General features: G+C 44.8%; 1 protein-coding gene across 2 annotated transcripts in view; it reads left to right on the top strand.

The window, feature by feature from the left end:
* The first annotated feature begins 16,165 nt into the window (after window positions 1-16,165).
* Window positions 16,166-20,676, top strand: part of LOC144601472 (disintegrin and metalloproteinase domain-containing protein 12-like) — a 321,814-nt gene continuing 317,303 nt past the window's right edge. For both annotated transcript variants that reach the window (XM_078413625.1, XM_078413624.1), the window contains exon 1: window positions 16,166-16,645. In XM_078413625.1, coding sequence (XP_078269751.1) covers window positions 16,441-16,645 — 205 coding nt within the window. In that variant the 5' untranslated portion in view covers window positions 16,166-16,440. The remainder of the gene's footprint in view (window positions 16,646-20,676) is intronic.

Raw genomic sequence — 20,676 nt, 5'->3', positions numbered from 1 at the left:
TTCTAGCACGTAACCCCCTAGTAAAAAGAGATGTGCCTGTACAATTTAGAGTTAATACACAAAGTAAATAGATAAAGTCTGTGCTTGATATAATTGTTAAGTATATATTTACCATTTCCTACTTTCAACGTTTGTGCAGAAAATGTTCAGCAGTGCAAGCTTTATATTATTCATGATCTTTTATACAATATATTTTCAATTAGCTTAATAGCATCTCTAACAATGATTACTCTAGGGACTTTTATCTCATTAGCTTCTATAAATACAAAAGAATGCAATATTGGTTAAGCTTAGATCAGCAGATTCAGCAGAAGCTGTGAAAGGAAATTCCTGTTATTAATTATTTAAAAATTTGCACGTTCAAGGTATAATTTCAAACTGAAACCTGTGACTTCTAATTCGGTCAGCTTTTCAATTAGACAGCAACTTACATGCAACGGAAAATGCTAATAGTTATTCACAATGCAGAAATTGCTGTTGCGCATGTGATTGTCCGAATTTTCTAGCAAGCCTAATAAACCTTTTGCAATTTATTTCTGTACTAATATCTTTTTTTTAAATGTTATATGTTTATAGGTATTTTGAAACATTACACTGCAGCTCTGGTAATGTCCTGATCTTGAGTGTTTTCTTTAATATTTGTTATTTACTAAATTGCCTACCTCACTTACAGCATAGCAATATGAACATTGAACTAATCATGGAACAACATTAAGATGCCAAATCATTGTGGTTGAGGTGCAATAAATGGGGCCACATACAATAAGCAAGCATTTTATCCTTTGTAAAAGTCTCTTGCTATTGTATGTGTATATTGCTGACGTTCCCTCTGTCTTGCCTTTGTTCTAGTACTAGACCATAATCAAAAATTCATTTACCATCAAACCAAGTGTTCCACAGCCCTAATATATTTGGGGAATCTTGATGTTAGATGCAGTAAAGGATTTTCATTACAGAGTGTGGTTCTGCATCCTCCACTACCTGTTCATAGATGGAGGAGTGTATTCTGCAGTAGTCCTCAAAAAAACACCTGACATTTAAGGCAGGAAAATAAACATAACTGTCGTCTTTTTTCATTTCTTCACGTTTCCATTTTTTTCTTGAACATTCATCCCTCTTACCCCTTCATTCTTTCATATCACCATTTGGCTCCACTAATTATAGAAAAATAGAAATAAAGAAAATAGGTGCAGGAGTAAGCCATTCGGCCCTTCGAGCCAGCACCTCCATTCATTGTGATCATGGCTGATCATCCAGAATCAGTACCCTATTCCTGCTTTCTCCCCATATCCGTTGATTCCATTAGCCTTAAGAGCTATATCTAACTCTCTCTTGAAAACATCCAGTGAATTGGCCTCCACTGCCTTCTGTGGCAGAGAATTCCACAGATTCACAACTCTCTGGCTGAAAAAAGTTTTCCTCATCTCAGTCCTAAATGGCCTACCCAGCGCAAAGCAAGAGGAAGCCTGGTCAGGCTGCAGTTTAGTGGCCTGGTGTTAGTTAGGAAAGATAACGCAATATTTCCAAGATGGTGACAGAGCTCCTTGCTCAATTGTAGTGTGGTAACGAGAAGATAAGCCCAAACTAACAAGGAGCTCCACTGCAATTGAAACAGACAATCAGAGAAGAAATCAGAGTGAAAATTAAAGTAAAATGTGCCTGCAGAAATATATACAAGATAAACGAAATATAAAATGTAAATATAGTGCACCTGTGGTGCCACCTAGAGGATCAGATGGTAGATTATGAGGGTGTAACAGTGCCACTTCTCAGAATCCACCGGGTGGTGCCATCAGCGATGGCAGCCTCGCCAACAGTCTGCCTGTCTTTTTGTTGATTTTTAGTGTGTTTGTATCAATGTTCTCTGGTTTGTTTTATGTGGGGGTGGGGGAGGGGGTCGGGGGAAGCTTGTTTTCAATCTCTTACCTTGCCGGAGATGTGATTGTCTTCTGGATCGTATCTCCGGTCGCTCTGCGGCCTAACATCATGGAGCTGGAGGCCTTGCTCAAGACTGACTTTGAGCTCCACCGCAGGGCTGTGGACTTAACATCAGAGACTGCGATCCCTTGCCTGGGATCGATGCTCCAACTGTGGCCTGCGGAATTCACCATCAAGGAGCTCGCAGTGTTGGGTAGAGGCTGATGTCGGGAAGCTCCAAAGTCGCAGAAGTTTCTACCTGCCCCGACCCGGGGTCTGATCGCCCGGTGCGGGGGAGCTGAGATCCCCCCAATGCGGGAACTTGACGCAGAGGGTCCGACACCAGCTAGGGGGAGCCAAGATCGTCTCGTGAACAGAAGACTTGAGGCCACGACTGCGGGAGGACAAAGAAGGGAAGAGATTGGACTATTTTTTGCCTTCCATCACATTGAGGAATGTGGGGGAGTCACTGTGGTGGATGTTGATGTTAAAATGTATTTTGTGTATCTTGTTGCTTTTTATTGGTATGACTGTATGGCAAATCAAATTCCTCGTATATTGCAAAACATATTTGGCTAATAAGGTATGATTATGATTATGATTATGATTTAAAATCTAGGCACAGTAAGCATAGGATGACATACAAGTATGATGGGAATTGCAAAATGGTTTTCTTATAAACATTGGAATTGCATGTTAATGTTTAATACAATTCACTTTACTTGTGCAGAAGAGTTAACTTTGTCAATACTTATTCCAGCTAACATCATAGATACAAATTATTGGTCATTATCGTACAGTGTGTTGGAGCCTACTGTGGACAATCGGGATGTTTTGGTTCCTACATTAAAATTGTGACCAACTTTACTGGTTGTGAAACTCTGGATGACTCGAGCCTACTAAAGGCACTACATGAAGGCATCCTTTTCTTTCCTTTTTGAGTGTTTCACTGGAGTCATGCCTGAAACCATTGTAAAGTACGAGAAAAATGACCACAAAATCTTTTGCCTGACATTTACACATCATTTCCATTACAATTCATGCAGAGTGAAACGACATTACCCATCCCATACCCTCTCTCATTGGACTTTGAGATCACGTATCTTACGTTTCAAACTTTACTTGCAATAATGAAAAAGCGTTAAACACACAATATTGAGATTGGTAATTCTCTGAACTGAGAGATTATATTAAGTGAACAGGGTGAGAGCCCTCCTGTCTGAAAGGTAGATGACTATGAGGTGAGCTAATATTTCATTTCATACCCCAATGGGAATAGAAAGTAAAAGCACAGAGATCTTTCCATTTACGGGACATACTAAACCAAAGTTAAAGCGTAAATTTCAATGAGTCACTAATTGTTACCCGATACACTGACAGCCATTGGCATATAATGCTAAGTGGAAGCTGTGTTTCTAAATTAACAAATGGAGCAGTTAATAATTTTAACTTCTCACTATGATTATGTGCCAACAGAAATTATTTCCCCTCCGATTAGTTTATCACTTAACAACAGACAAGGTTCCCAAGTGTTGCTGGTGGTGGTCGGTAAGATATATCTGATGATACCATGTCAAAGAAGGATTGACATATCTTTAAGCCATCCAGAATAAGAAATAAAAAGTAAAAAAATGAACTTATTTTTTCAACCTTGTCTGGTCTTAATCCGTTTCTCTGTTGAGTTGACATGAGAGAAGCACAATCGATTCCTTTCTCAAGCATTGTTGTAAAAAATGTTCTCAGAAACCCAATTATATCAATAGGGCTTCAAAGGCATATCTATATACTAAAACTTTTGTTTGATTGTTTGTTTGTTTGTTCCTGAACTACAGCCAAAACGGCACATGATAGAGCGACAATTTTAGGCCCACCTTACTCACCGACGTCCCTTTGGTGCTAATGGAAGAAGTTTCATTGAAATTGGTTATATTTTTCAAGTTATTCACATTTTAAAGTTTAAATCTATCCTCTGGAAGGAGGGGGGGAGGGGAATGGAGGGAGGGAGGGAGGGGGAGGAGGATAAGGGGGGTTGAGGGGGATGGAGTGGGGGGAGGTAAAGGGGGGAGGGAAAGGGGGAGGGGGAAGGGAGGGGAGAGGGAGGCGGATGGAGGGAGGGGTGAAGGGAGGGGGGGAGGATGGAGGGAGGAGGAGGGGAGGGCAGGGGGGGAAGGGGGGAGGAGAGGGTGCTGCATCAATGCAGGAAAGGTTTGGGCCCAACGGGTCCACTTGGTCTAGTATTAAAATAAAGACTGCAAAGATTTTGGGTGACTCCTTTAGCTCTACCTGTTCCGACTAATGGTATGAGTGACAATAGAATTGTTCTTATACAATTGTTTATTTTGAAACAGAGCTAACTGTAAATAAACGGATTTTATAGGAAAACAAAAAGGCTCACACGGAATGTTGTATTTAATAAATATTTAAATGAAGAATGTTAAAACTACCAGCAGAAGCGATGGTTCTCAATGAACATGAAACGGCCTGTTTGTTGACTATATCCAGCACACTTCCCATTCCCCTGACTCTCAGTCTGAAGGGTTTCAACCCGAAATATCACGCATTCCTTTTCTCCAGAGATGCTGCCTGACCTGTTGAGTTACTCCAGCTTTTTGTGTCTATCTTCGGTTTAAACCAGAATCTGCAGTTTCTTCCGACAGCACTATTCTTACATGTGGATTTCCAGTGCAATTTTCAGCTATTTGGCAATTTATTTTAGAAATCAGTAAGTCAGCACATTTGCCCTCTTAAGTTCTTTTTCTGTTCGCAGATAAGGCCTGCATTAATTGTTTATCACCAATTGTTCTTGAGAAAGTGGATGCCGGCAGATTTCTTCCATCTCACGAGTCGTTGAAGTGGAGGTATTCACACAATGTTCTCGGATGGGTAGTTCTAATATTTAGACACAGTGACAATTAATGAACTGCAATTTATTTCCATGTCAAAATAGTGAGCAGCTATTAGTGGGCTGCATGCATGGTGGCGCAGCGGTAGATTTGCTGCCTTAAGGGCCTGTCCCACTTAGGTGATTTTTTAGGCGACTGCCGGTGACTGTCATAGTCGTAGCAGGTCACAGAAAAAACGGCGACTGGACCCCCCTAAAAACAATGTCTACGACAAGCTACAACAACCTACCACCTAGTTGACGTCAAGCAATGGCAAGCTACCGACAACCGGTGACCCTAACGTCGCGAGTAGGACGTCCACCTACGACCGCACCTATGACAACCTACGACCACACAGGCGACAACCTACAACAACCGAAGTCAACCTACATCCACCCGCGACAAGCTACGACCCCGTCGGCGACAAGTGAAGCCAACTGAAGACAATTCACATCATTTTGATGCATGTACCTGTTGACGTAGGTTGACGTAGGTAGTCATCAATGGAATTCACCGAAGTCAGCACTGGCGACAACCTATGTCACCTGGCAACAACCTACGACAGCACCTACATCAGGAGACGTCAAGCTACGCTCATTGGCGTCAAACCCACAGTTGCCGAAAAAAAATCAACATTCTGAAAGACGCGATGACTCTTTGGAGACTACTCGCGACCATACAGGCGACACCCCGGCGACCGTGTGGTGACAGCCTAGTCACCTGGAGTCGCCTAAAAAATCGCCTAAGCGGGACAGGGGTTTTACAGTGCTTGCAGCGCCGGAGACCCTGGTTCAATCCCAACTAGGGGTGCTGTCTGTACGGAGTTTGTACGTTCTCTCCGTGACTGCGTGGGTTTTCTCCGACATCTCCGACATCTTCGGTTTCCTCCCACACTCCAAAGACGTACAGGTTTGTACACTTAGTATAAGTGTAAATTGTCCCTTGTGTGTGTAGGATAGTGTTAATGTGTGGGGATCGCTGGTCAGTGAGGACAGTGGGCCGAAGGGCCCTGTTTCCGCTTTGTATCTCAAAACTAAAATGTAAGCTGGGCAGGTAACATGCAGGTGATGATGATCCCATGTACCTGTTGCTCTTATCCTTCTTGGTAACAGATGTGTTTAGGAGATGATTTTGGATAAGCCTATGCAAGTAACTTTCATTAATGGTTTTATAAATGGTGCACGCTGTTGCCATGAAGTGCTTGTGGTGGAAGGAGTAAACATTTGGGGTTGATGGACGGAGTGCTAATCAACAGGTTGCTTAGTCCTGGGTAGTATTGAATTTCCACAGTATTGCTGGAGCAGAACTCTGTATTCCATCACTCTCCTGACATGCGTTGTTGATGGAGCACATCCTTTGGAATTTAAGGAGCTGCATCTTTTGCTGCAGGATAGCCAGCCTTCCATCTACTCTTATAGACAATATATCCATGTGGTTGGTTCATTTTTTGTTGATTAGTAAACTCCAGTATGTTGGCAATGGGGCATTCAGTCATGGTAAATGCGATTGAATGCCAGGTACAAGTGATTCAGGGGTTCAATGGTTTCTTTATTATCGTGTGTACCAAGGTACAGTAAAAAATATTTTTTTTTTTTGCATACAGATCAGCAAGACTACCTCCATAAATAAGCATCATCTCCCGAATGTACAGAATGTATAGAACAGCCCACTGAGTCCATGTGCGAGAGGTACCATTATGGTGCCAATTCACAGTCCAGGCTGCAGCTGGCCACCAAGGCCCGTCGCCTCCATTCCGGTCGTCCCGTGAACCATCGTCCCTCTCCCTGCACGGCCCTCTTCAGCCCCTTGTTCCCCGGGGATGCCTCCCGCAGCCAACCTCGAGGACACTGAAAGTAAGACCTCCCAGTTCTTCTTACTGGGCCTTTCGCTCAGCGTTTGCCGCCATCATCAACTCCCTTCGCCTCCTCTGATTCCTGGTCTTCAGGGGCGAGCAGGGGCTGGGCTCGTCTGGCTTTCCTCTCCGGGAGGATTTTCAGGTACGCTGCGGGCGAGCCACCTGTGCTGTTCGGGGCCACGGCTCTCCTGGCAGAAACACTTCTGGTCGAGCACTTGTGGATTACACATGCCAGTTCCCACATCTCAATCCAAGCATGAATGGTATCCATTCTTGCAATATGCCAGCACGGCCTCCTATATCCTTTCAGAAGATGCAAATAGAGTTGATTTTCAATGACTCTGGACACGTGCAAATATATCTCTACTCCTGGCTCGACCATGAAACAAAATGAATATGGTTCAACCAATGATACTGAAGTGATGGTATGGAACTGGAATCTCCAGCAACCACAGCTATTTTGCTTTTGCAAGGCATGCCTTCAACCAAAGGTCTGTTTATCCCATTTGTGGCCAATGATTTCAGATTCATCAAAGCTCCTTTATGTCACCCTCATCGTGACTTTATAACAAGGACATGCATGCAACTTTTCCAGATGAAATCCAACCCAAATTGAGTATTAGTCAGTCGTTTATTTCTGGGGAACTGCAAGTGAATTACTCATTTGATTATGCTGTGCGTCATTTTGATAATGATTGCATGTTACAATTGGATGATAATTAACAAGAGATCGGATTTGTCCTTCATTTTGTGCACCAGGCATGCCTGGGGAACATACGACAATGCAGGGTTTGTGTCGGCTTTGTAACTTTCCAGTCATAATTTACCTGATGTTCCTGATATTTCTAACGTGATAATGTCTTCCTCATCCACAGGACGCAACAAAAACACTCTACATTCTATTTAAGTATTTTTCTATCATGGAATCATCAACATTTCTGAATAAAATGAGGCCCATTATGTCGACGATGACCACAGATATGGCTATTTAGGATTCTCCAGCCACCCGTTTCAATGTGAAAAAGTCTTACTTTAATGCAATAAGCTCTAAATTGACACATTCTTGGGGTGAAAAGTCCCCTCTAACCCCTCTACAAATTAATTTAAGTCTACTTTCACTCATGATCTTGTTCTCTGCCGAGAAAAAAAAACAGGTTCTTCCTGTTCACCACATCTAGACTTCTCAGAATTTTATGCACCTCAGTTAAATCATCCCCACCCCTTACCATCTCCCTTGTTCAAAGTAAACAACCCTAGTTTAGTCAGCTCTCCTCGTTAACTCTAATTTTTCAGCTCTGGCAGCTTCCACGTAAGTTTCCTTTGCATTCTCCCTGGTACTATCACATCCTTCCTGCAGTGTGGTGAGCAGAACTGCACATAATACTGAAGCTGTGGCCTGGCCTCTGTTTGATACTGCTGCAATATGACCTCCCTGCTCTCATATTATATGCTTTAGGCTGTAAAATATCCCAAGTGAGTTTTTAAACACTTTACTTGTCCTTCTACCTGCAACGGCCTGTACAGTTGTGTTCCAAGATCCCTCTGTCCCACTGCACTATTTTCTAACATTCATCATGTATTTCTTAGCTTAAATGTTGTTGCTGTTGCTATTGTAACATAGGAAATGTGGTTGTGATTTCAAGCATAACTAGTCTTCACAAACAGAAATGAGATCAGGAAGAGATAATATGCTTTGGGAGTTGGCTGGTAAACAAATGTTCTTCAAAAAGGCAGAGATAACTCTCCTGGTATTCTCCAAAAGGGACAGTGACCCTTTTACATTCGAAAAGGTCAACAAATTTGATTGCGTTATTTACAGACCTGGAAGTCAAATATCAGCAACAGGCAAAATTATAACACACAGAGACACAAGAAACTGCAGATGCTGAAATCTTGAGCAAAAAAAACAAATTGCTGGAGGTACTCAGCGGGTCAGGCAGCATCTGTGGAGAAAATGGACAAATGATTTTTCGGGTCACGATCTTTCTTCAGATTGATGGGGTAAGGAGGACAGACAATGTTTTTCTAACATGTTAAAAAAAATAGTGTGGTGGCACAGAGGAATTTTAGATTTTGATTTAGATTTAGATTCTACAGCGCGGAAACAGGCCCTTTCGGCCCACCAAGTCCGCGCCGCCCAGCGATCCCCGCACATTAACACTATCCTACACACACCAGGGACAATTTTTACATTTACCCAGTCAATTAACCTACAAACCTGCACGTCTTTGGAGTGTGGGAGGAAACCGAAGATCTCGGAGAAAACCCACGCAGGTCACGGGGAGAACGTACAAACTCCATACAGACAGCGCCCGTAGTCAGGATCGAACCTGAGTCTCCGGCGCTGCATTCGCTGTAAGGCAGCAATTCTACCGCTGCGCCACCGTGCCGCCCTAGGTGGACATGTGTCCTGCAGCTACAAGTTAAGCAGATAATTAATTTAATTAATTAATTAAAATCGTTGAAACATTAGCGACACAGCGGTGCTGGTTTCTGACGGGCACGGTGATGGGCGCACCACACACCTCTATCCTCCGTACAGCTGGCAAGCTCCTCTTTTGTCTCTACATATGCGTCTTCCATCAACGTCTTCAGCATGGTCTTGTTTGGTCATCCCGGATTCCATCTTCCATGGGTGGGTTCCCACAGTACAACCTTGTTTGCTGGTATTTCTGGATGGCGGTGGCAATGACCAGTGAGCCTCATCCTTCTCGACCTGATCTTCTCGGTCAGAGGTGGAATCTCCCCGTAGAGCTGGGCGTTGGTGGTGTGGTCCCTCCAACTGACATTTTGAACTTTGACATTTTGGCTAAAAACACTAGAAAATATGTGTTTAAAAACTCACATGGGGGACTTTACAACTTAATTCAAAGTATATAAGAGCAGGGAGGCCATATTGCAGCAGTATCAAACAATGGCTTATATTCACAAAATGCTGGAGTAACTCAGCAGGTCAGGCAGCATCTCGGGAGAGAAGGAATGGGTGACCTTTCGGGTCGAGACTGAAGGGTCTCGACCCGAAACGTCACCCATTCCTTCTCTCCCGAGATGCTGCCTGACCTGCTGAGTTACTCCAGCATTTTGTGAATAAATACCTTCGATTTGTACCAGCATCTGCAGTTATCTTCTCAAACAATGGCTCGGCCACAGTTTCAGTATTATGTACAGTTCTGCTCACCACGCTGCAGGAAGGATATGAGATAGTATGAGGGAGAATGCTGAGGAAGCTTACATGGAAGCTGCCAGATCTGATGGAGGAGGAGGAGGAGGAGGAGGAGGGGAGATGACATTTCAGGTTAGGACTATTTTACAGACTAATGGAGTGTGTATGAGTGTGTGTGTGTGTGTGTGTGTGTGTGTGTGTGTGTTAGTGTGTGTGTGTGTTAGTGTGTGTGTGTGTGTGTGTGTTAGTGTGTGTGTGTGTGTGTGTGTGTGTGTGTGTGTGTGTGTGTGTGGTGGTAGTGGGGGAGTAGGGGTGGGGGTTGGGGGGGGGGGGGGAGGATGATAATAGCACAATTTGAGTGTACTCTTTGCTTAATTTGGGTCCATATGACGAGAATTTAATTGGCTCAATACTGGTATCTGTCTGAGAAGGGATTTTCAGAGGTCAGGAAAAATTGGCCAATTATGACATCTGGCTAAAAACACTTGAAAATATGTGTGTTCTTGCCCCTTTTATTCATGTGTGGGAAGGAACTGCAGATGCTGGTTTACACCGAAGATAGACACAAAGTGCACAACCCTTACTTTCCCTCTCTCTCCATCCTCCCCCACCCTAGTTCTCCAGCTAATCTCACTGTCCTGATTAATTTTACTGATTGTATGCCTCCTTGTCACCTTCCCCACAGCTAATAGTGAACCATTCTTCATTTTCCTCGATCATCGTCCCCTTCCATATCTCTATGTCTCCCTCTCCCATGACTCTCAGTCAAAAGAAGGTCTTGACCCGAAAAGTCACCCATTCCTTCCCTCCCGCTGAGTTTCTCCAGCATTTTGTGTCTTTTATCTTTTAATTATGTGTCGGGCCTTGACTGGGCTGAGGATGGAGATGAACTTGATCCTTTCTCTTCTGCTTTGTTGCTATTATTTTCAGGACTATTTTAATGAATGGAGAGCTTTGCTCTGATCTTTTCTCTCTACAGCTGCTAATTGACCAAATGAATGTTCCTGACATTTCCTTTTTCTTTGTTTCTGGAGTATGTGGAGTTTCTTTTTGCTCATTGTCCAGCGTCAACATTTTTTGAGGTTGATAATATGTTCCGTTATTTGTCCCACACCAGGGAAATTTACAGTGTTACAGCAGCAAAGTGGATAGCAAGAGAGCAAGAGATCATTCATTATAAATAAAAGATACATAAATTGCCATCAGTTTTCTGTGTGTTCTTAGCTGTTACTGTTGACTCGTCTGCTGGGTGCAGTGCTGGTTGTGCAGTCTCACAGCAGCGGGAAGGAAGGACCTCCTGTTTCTCTCCTTCACGCACTTGGAGTGAAGGAGTCTGTCACTGAAGGAGCTACTCTGCAGTGACAGTGTCTTGCATAGGGTGGGAGTCGTTGTCCAGCAGCGATGTTAGCTTTGCCATCATCCTCCTCTCTCCCACCACCTGCACTGAGTCGAGGGGGCAACCCAGGACAGAGCTGGCCTTCCTGACTAGCTTGTCGAGTCTCTTCCCTTCCGTCGCTGAGATGCTGCTGCTCCAGCAGACCACTCCATAGAAAATGGCCGATGCAACCACCGTGTTGTAGAAGGTCCTTAGGAGTGCCCCCTACACTCCAAAGGACCTGAGTCTCCTTAGCAGATAAAGTCTGCTCTGGCTCTTTCTGTATAGCGCATCGGTGTTTTCAGTCCAGTTCAGTTTATTGTTGAGGTAGACACCCAGGCATTTATAAGAATCCACCCTCTCGATGTCCATTCCCTGGATGTTCACCGGTGTCGGGGGGACCTGGCTGTGCCTACGGAAATCTACCACCATCTCCCTGGTTTTCCCCGCGTTGATCCGGAGGCAGTTCCGCTGGACCAGTCCACAAACTCCTTGATCAGTTCTCTGTACGCCCTGTCATCGTCGCCCATGATGAGGCTGACGATGGAAGAGTCGTCAGAGAACTTCTGTAGATAAGAGTCTGCAGAGCTGTGCCTGAAGTCCACAGTGTACAGGGTGAACAAGAATGGAGCTAGCACCGTTCCCTGCGGAACCCCAGTGCTGCAGACCACCCTGTCCGAGACCAGGTCCTTTGTCCTCACATACTGTGGTCGGTTGGTGAGGTAGTCCAGAATCCAGGATGTGAGGTGGTGATCTACACCTATGCACTCCAGCTTGCCCCCCAGAAGCCCCGGCTGGATGGTGTTGAATGCACTGGAGAAATCAAAGAACATGATTCTCACAGTGCCATCCGGCTTCTCCAGGTGTGAGAGAGCTCTGTTCTGTAGGTAGATGATGGCGTCCTCCACCCCAATGCGAGTCCGGTAGGCGAACTGCTGTGGATCCATTGATGGTCTCACCAGGGGGCGGAGATGGGCGAGGACCAGACGCTCCAGTGTCTTCATCAGGTGTGATGTCAGTGCCACCAGCGTGTAGCTGTTGAGTTCCTTCGGGTACGGCGTCTTTGGTACCGGTACCACGCGGGATGTTTTCCACAGCTGTGGAACTCTCCCCAGTTTCAGGCTCAGATTGAAGACATGCTCCACTATTCTGCACAGCTGGTCCGCACAGGACTTGAGGAGCACCGATCTGATGCCGCCCGGACCAGCCGCCTTCCTCGCATTGATCTTCCTGAGCTCATTTCTCACCTGGTCTGTGGAGAAAGACAGATTGGAGCACAGGGGCTGGGTGCTCGAAGGTGTGACAGGAGGAGGGGGTGTGGGGGGGGGATGGTGTGGGGGGAGGAGGTGGGGGTGGTGGGGTTGGGGCCGGAGAAGCAGAAGCAGTGTGTGGTGACTGTGACCCAAGTGCTGTGGGAGGGGAGGTGGGGCAGTGTACTGGACGTGCAGACAAGGGGGGCTGCAGCGGGGGTGAGTGGACCAGGGGTGGACCAGGGGATCAGGCTAGTCTGGCGTTGTGACATCACGGGGTTTGTATAACATTTAAAGTTTTGTTGCCACTGCTAGTTTCTCGTTAAGGTGTTGGAAGGAACTGCAGATGTTGGTTTAAACCGATGATAGACGCAAAATGCTGCAGTAACTCAGCGGGACAGGCAGCATCTCTGGAGAAAAGGAAGGGGTGACGTTTCGGGTCGAGACCCTTCTTCAGACCAGTTTCTTGTTAATGTGTGTGAGCTTCAGGTCCATATCAAAGTGGAAGTGACAGAGTTTCTTAAGCTTTCTTTTCCCTTCACCCCTGCAATCAGTCTGAAGAATGGTCCCAACCCGAGATACCACCTATCCATATTCTGTAGGGATGCTGCCTGACGCACTGAGTAATTGCAATATTTTGTGTCTTTCCTTGGTAAACCTTGGAATTTGAAATGGTCCTAGAACTTTTTCCTTATACATTTCACGCAGAGTGGATTGTGATTCCATGAGTTGTAGAGTGTGGTTGATATTGGTAGAAGGTATAGTGGACCGTCTGTGAATTTTACAACATTATTATGATCTAAATTTTATAAGGTAACATTTGTCACTTCTTCTCTGGTAACATGAATTAGTTAGGAAAGTTTGACACTTGCCTTGTTCTACACATAAGTTCAAGTTCTAGCTGTGGCAACTCGATGCAAGAGAATTTGATAATTTGATCTGAAGAAGGGTCTCGACCTGAAACGTCACCCATTCCTTCTCTCCTGAGATGCTGCCTGACCTGCTGAGTTACTCCAGCATTTTGTGAAATAAATACCTTTGATCATTCTGAAGTAATTCTTGTAATGATGAAATTAACTTGAAATTTACGTATCAGTTCAGTCCATCTTTCAGAACTATCTTGAAGCACGTTGTATGAATTGAGTTGAAAACCAGCATCTGCAATGAGATGCTGCCTGTCCCGCTGAGCATTTTGTGTCTATTCCGGTGTAAATCAGCATCTGCAGTTCCTTCCTACACATGCAGTCATTGTTGTGGATAGACTTTTCTGGTGGCAATTTAGCACACACAATTTAATTTTGGCCATTTATTTTGATTCTGCGCGGAAAATTCTCCCTGTGCAGTGCTTGCTGTGAAAAAGTGTAGAGCAAATATAATTTTGTGGCAGCTGTGCCTCTATTTATAAATGTTTAAATACAGTCCTAGCAAAATGCAGTGTATACGTGGACAGATAGAAGCTCCAGTGTACGATAATATTGTACAAACTTCAGTTATATTTATATCCAGGAAATATAAGGCTATGTACATTATTTTAACGCAACAACATATTATTGACCCAAAGTCTGTCAAGGAATGGAGACTTATTAAGCAGCTCAGGATTAAGATGTGCAATGCACATTGATAGATCACCGTCCAATTTATCACTCACTGCTTCTGATTAGTTTGAAAACCAGATTATTGTACAATGAGGAAGAAATTGTTCTGTTCCTTTCAAACTGTAGGGAATGGAGAGGAACTGAAATGGAGTGTTTCCATTATCCATAGAAACATCAGATTTGCACATTCCTTGCTCACCTTGTGAGTGGATTCAACTTCATTTTAACTTTTTGATGATTCAGCCAGTGGTTGAACTTTTACTATGCACTGCCCACAGACCAAGGCTGGTCTGAGAGCATTGTTTCTCAGTTCAATGTGTTGGAAGGAACTGCAGATGCTAGTTTATACCGAAGATAGACACAAAATGCTGGAGTAACTCAGTGGGACAGGCAGCATCTCTGGACAGAAGCAATGGGCGATGTTTCGGGTCAAGACCCTTCTTTAGGCTGAGAGTCAGGGGAGAGGGAGACATAGAGATATGGAAGGGTAAGGTGTGAAAACACACTTCAAAGGGGACGACGTCCAAGGAAAATGTAGAATGGATTATTGTTAACTATGGGGAAGTGACAACGAAGCATACAATCAGTCAAAATTTAATCAAGAGGACAGTGAAACTAGTCGGGGAACTAGGATAGGGGAGGAATGGAGAGAGAGGGAAAGCAAGGAAGTTAGAGAAATCAATGTTCATACCGCTGGGTTGGAAGTTGCCCAAGCGAAATATGAGGTGCTGTTTCTCCAATTTGCGTTGGGCATCACTCTGAGAGGGGAGGAGACCCAGGACAGAAAGGTCAGTATGGGAATGGGAGGGGGAGTAAAGTGTTTAGCAACTGGGAGATCAGGTAGGCCTAGGGCTAGGCGGACTGAGCGGAGTTGAGCAAAACAATCGCTGAGCCTGCGCTTGGTCTTGCCGATATATAGTCCACACCTGCACAGCGGATACAGTAGATGAGGTTGGAGGAGGTGCAAGTGAACCTCTGCCTAGGGGGAGGGGGAGCAAGAGCGGAGCTGCGGGGTACCGAGGAGAGAGGGCCTCATCTATGATGGGTGAGGTGAACCCCGTTCCCTAAAGAATGAGGACATCTCGGATGTCCTTAGTTCTCGATTCGTTGTTCAGCCTTCCTGAAATCCCCTGATCTCCTTAAGTTGCCACGTGTGAGACCATGAGACCAAATCCAGATTATTCCAAAGGACAGTGAAGAAGGGTCTCGACCCGAAACGTCACCCATTCCTTCTCTCCAGAGATGCCGCCTGTCCCGCTGAGTTACTCCAGCATTTTGTGTCTATCTTCGGTTTAAACCAGCATCTGCAGTTCATTCCTACACTTATTGCAAAGGGCAGTCCTTCACGCTGGCTCACCTCACCTCATCTCATCCTCACCTCACCTCAACCTCACCTCATGTCACCTCACCTCACCTCAACTCCAAAAGACCAAGGGACGTTTGGCCGGTGCAAGCCGTTCCAGGATATGGGAGGGTTTTCTGTTTTTTGATGATGTCATCACAGGATGGCTCCATTCATATTTTCAATGTGAAGCAGAGAGAGAGAGAGAGAGAGAAAGATAGAGAGAGAGAGAGAGAAAGAGAGAGAGAGAGAAATAGAGAGAGAGAGAGATAGAGAAAGAGAGAGAGAGAGAGAGAGAAAGAGAGAGAGAAAGACAGAGGGAGAGAGAAAGAGAGAGAGAGAGAAAGAGAGAGAGGGAGAGAAAGAGAAAGAGAGAGAAAGAAAGAGAAAGAAAGAAAGAAAGAAAGAGATAGAGAGAGAGAGAGAGAGAGAGAGAGAGAGAGAGAGAGAGAGAGAGAGAGAGAGAGAGAGAGAGAGAGAGAGAGAAAGAAAGAAAGAAAGAAAGAAAGAAAGAAAGAAAGAAAGAAAGAAAGAAAGAGAGAGAGAGAGAAAGAGAGAGAGAGAGAAAGAAAGAGAGAGAGAGAAAGAAAGAAAGAAAGAAAACGTAGAGCGGGCAGGCGCTAGGGCCCGGCATCTGCAGCTGTGCTCGGACAGGCAGTGCTATTGGGGAGGGGAGAGTGAGGGGAGGGAAGAGAGGAGGGGGGAGGAAAAAGCTACTCAAGTGGCATTTTACAGCAGCCTTTTCCCGTCTGAGACTAGAGCACATGAACTGGGCACCTGGGCCCTCGCCAGCTTCTCTGGGAACACATGTCTCTTTACTGTCTTTGTCCCAAGTGAACTTTGTTGTGAGAGTGTCCAGCCTGTCTGTCTGTATGAGGCTTGTGTCCGAGTGCCTGTCTGGCCAGTCTGGGAGGGCTGTATGAGTGAGGATAGTGTGAGTGGCCAGTCTCAGTCAGTCTGTATGAGTGAGGCTTGATGTCCGAGTGCCTGCCCAGTCTGGGAGGGCTGTATGAGGCGGAAATCTCCCACGTCCTGATCCCCCCCGGCTCCCTCTATATATTATGCTGCTGACCCCCCTCATCCAGTCTCATGAAAAGACCGCAAAGTTATCTCCCAGCCTGCACAAGATGACAAGCGGGCTCGGACTGGGACTCGGACTGGGACTGGGACTGGGACTGGGACTAGGGCGCCGTGGGTTTGCAGCCGGACTGCAAATACTGTGTGTTTTTGTCAGCGTAACCCATGCATTCGCAGCGTGGAAAGACGGTGAGAGTTCTTTTTATACTTTGCTTTGCTTCTTTTAAAAGTGCTGTGACTTACTTCTATGTGCTCCCCCCACCCCACCCCCCATGTATTTTGTGGACAATGCAAACCCCTTTGCTATCACGCCGTGCCTGCCCGTTGCTGCAAATACTCTTGGCTTTGAGTCATTCATTGGCCGTTACACCATCTGGCTCCCATTTGAATTACTCTCAAAATACACAGGCATCAAACTTTTCTATTGTGCTGCCGATCAGCTGCACAGTTTACTTGGTATCCTCACAGAGAGAGAAGAGAGGGGGGGATTGAATCGATGTGATCTGCATCCATATAACTCCATATAACTCCACATAACTCCATATAACTCCATATAACTATGAACGAGACTGGCTTTCTAGTCTTTTGGTGTATTTCCAGAAGCAGATTATTGAGTGAATGTTGCCAATTATTCCGTTCTGTCCTGTCTCTCTATTGCTTGCAGAGCAAAGCAGTTGTGGTGTGTGTTGAACGTTAAGCGATGGATTGGAAAAATCTCTTAACCATTTGTGGGGGGCTGAGAGAGTTGGAAAAAGTTAGGATTCAGCTTTTTAACGTTTGCCCAGTTAACTCCGGCGCACGAAGCAAAAACCTGGGACCTATTCTCTTTTTTAAAGTAACTGGAAACTTAGCAACAGAGTGACTTCCATTACACTGCTGCCTGGATGCAATCGGCGTTTGGACTCGTGGACGAGATTTCGTGTATTTCGCTAGCGCACTGATTTGGTGATCATTGAGTTGGCATGAAACTTCTGCCATTGGTTTTGTGATCCCTGGGACATGTCAATATGTCAACACTTCATGGGACCCTTCAAAGCGGGGGACTAGTGTTGATCCAGATTTTGGTTTCAGGGACATACTCCAACTCCCTCTCCTGATTCTCTGCCTTTGTGCTTGAAAAGCAGGGATCCCACCATAACCCACATCCACTGCGAATGTGAAATTAACTTGAAACATCTTCCCCTGTTCTTTGATGGTGCTTTATTCAACACGCTGCATCGGTGTTTGATTAGAAGACACATCACTTTATACTTGGCTTGGTCATCATTATTTGTTAGCGGTTAGCTGGAGGAAACTCATGTCTTGGATTCTACAGTTTTCATCTTTTTTTAATCATAAATTAAATCAAAACATGAGTTCTTTCACTGACTTACAGAATCAGTGAAATATTGCCCATTTCTTTCTTCAGTTGGGCATATGATGCGGGGCTTATCGGGAATTGGGCATTTTATCTAAACCCTTTAATTACATCTCCAGCTGCTGTAATCAACTTTTTTTCTTTCACTCTACAATGAAAATGAATGTACAGAATAGAATTGGAAATATTTCTATCCAAAAATTGTTCCAATAGTTCCAACTGATGGACTTCTAAAGCAGAATTCTGATCTTTGGCAATTTCTAAACTGAACAGCCGAGCATCCTGTTCAAATATATGTTCAATATTTTGCTTAAGAAAGCCAAGGGAGAACATTGTATTCCAGTTTTCACTTTCATTTACCTTGTACTGTCAGCTGGTTAATTAATAGTGGGAAATGTTGAGTTTAATTTTATGGGTGATTCAATTATTTTTATTCCACGTCAGTGAGATTGATACTTAAAAGAAGATGTGGGGTGATACTAATCCAGTCTGCTGTTTTGTCTAGTGAGACCAATTTATTCTCCTGACTCTGTAAACAAAGAGTTTCCAGCCTTAGGTTTTGCTGGTTTTGGAGAGATGCTGATAAGAGGTCAGATATTTTCCCTCGGGGAATAAGCAAAAGCCAGAGAAAGATTCACTAGAGCCTCTGTCGCATCCCTTTTAAATAGAGTCATACATCATACAGCATGGAAACAGCCTTCTGGCCCACAGGCCAACCATCAAACACCCATTTATACTAGTTCCACACTTCCCCTCTTTTATCTTCCCGCATTCTTGTCATCTGCTCCTAGATTCTGTCACTTGTCCACGCTCTAGGGCAAATTGCAGTGGCCAATTAACCTACCAACGCACATCCTTGGGATGTGGGAGGAAACTGAAGCTCCTTGGGGAAAACCATGCAGTAGCAGGCAAGACATCTAAACACCCAGAGAGCATTAGAGAACGGATTTAACTTGTTTTACTGGTGCAGTGAGGCAGCAGCTCGACCAGCAGTGCCACTGCACTGCTGTTGTTCACTGATAGAAACATAGAAAATAGGTGCAGGAGTAGGCCATTCGGCCCTTCGAGCCTGCACCGCCATTCAATATGATCATGGCTGATCATCCAGCTCAGTAGCCTGTACCTGCCTTCTCTCCATACCCCCTGATCCCTTTAGCAAAAAGGGCCACATCTAACTCCCTCTTAAATATAGCCAATGAACTGGCCTCAACTACCTCCTGTGGCAGAGAATTCCACAGACTCACCACTCTCTGTGTGAAGAAATGTTTTCTCATCTCGGTCCTAAAAGACTTCCCCCTTATCCTTAATATGTATGTGAGTGGATGGGCCTCATACTTGACATCCAAAAGACAAAGCTCCACAACCAACCTGCTGCTGCACAATGTCACCTCGCAATGATACGGGATCCTGGGGACTGTGAGCTATCTCCCACACCCATGGCACTCAGTGAAGGCATTCATTGATCGGGAAATTCATCACCACCTTTTGCATATCTTTCATTCATTTGTCCTATATCCCTCAACATCACCGTCTGTATATCTCATTCCCTTTCCCATGACTCTCAGTCTGAAGAAGGGTCTCGACCTGAAACGTCACCTATACCTTTTCTCCAGAGATGCTGTCTGACCCGCTGTGAAAAGGAGCATTTGAAACCCACACGTGACTAAGAGCTCATTGTCCATGGAGTGTTGTGATCCCTTGTTCCCTGTTGAGGCAATGATTACCTGCACCAGATAGATACAAAATGCTGAGCTCAGTCTGAAGAAGGGTCTCGACCCGAAACGTCACCCATTCCTTCTCTCCAAAGATGCTGCCTGTCCCGCTGAGTTACTCCAGCATTTTGTGTCTATCTTTGGTGTAAACCAGCATCTGCAGTTCCTTCCTGCACATTACCTATACCAGACAACTTGTGGTCCAAGGATGTACCTGCACAATCTTCCAAATCACTAGCAGGATAACAGAACGGGAAACTCCAGAATCTATAAATTGGATCAATTTATCACATCTCACATGCTCAAATCATGCACTGCAGCAGATTTCTCTCAATTGTGTTGTTTTCAGATGAAAATAGTGTATTGCCTCAGCCAGTTCCTAAGCATGGCCATAATTTTCCCGTGTGTAAAAAGGAAGCGCAGATTCTGGTTTAAACCGAAGATACACACAAATAGCTGGGGTAACTCAGCGGGTCAGACAGCATCTCTGGAGAAAAGGTATAGGTGACGTTTCAGGTCGAGACACTACTTCAGACTGAGAGTCATGGGAAATGAAATGAGATATACAGACGGTGATGTTGAGGGATATAGGACAAATGAATGAAAGATATGCAAAAAAGTAACGATGATAAAGGAAACAGGCTGTGTGCTTGGTGAGAACGAGTACAGACAATGAGACTCAATAAGATGACTTTGAAGCTGGTACGACTTGGGTAGGGAAGGAATGGAGAGAGAGGGGAATGCCGGGGCTACTTGAAGTTAGAGACATCGATATTCATACCACTGGGTTGTAAGCTGCCCAAGCGAAATATGAGATGCTGTTCCTCCAATTTGCATTTGGCCTCACTCTGACAATGAAGGAGGCCCAGGACAGAAAGGTCAGTATGGGAAGGGGAATTAAAGTGTTTAGCAACCGGGAGATCAGGTAGGTCCAAGCAGACTGAGCGAAGGTGTTCAACGAAATGATCGCCCAGTCTACGTTTGGTCTGGCCGATATATAAGAGCCCACATCGTGAACAACGGATACAGTAAATGAGATTGGAGGAGGTACAAGTAAACCTCTGAAGAAAGCTGAAGAAGGGTCTCGACCTGAGACGTCACCTATTCCTTTTCTCCAGAGATGCTATCTGACCCACTGAGTTACTCCAGAT

Source organism: Rhinoraja longicauda, chromosome 16 (genome assembly GCF_053455715.1).
Source record: "Rhinoraja longicauda isolate Sanriku21f chromosome 16, sRhiLon1.1, whole genome shotgun sequence".
Classification (NCBI taxonomy): domain Eukaryota; kingdom Metazoa; phylum Chordata; class Chondrichthyes; order Rajiformes; family Arhynchobatidae; genus Rhinoraja; species Rhinoraja longicauda.
This window is presented reverse-complemented; position numbering and strand designations above follow the sequence as displayed.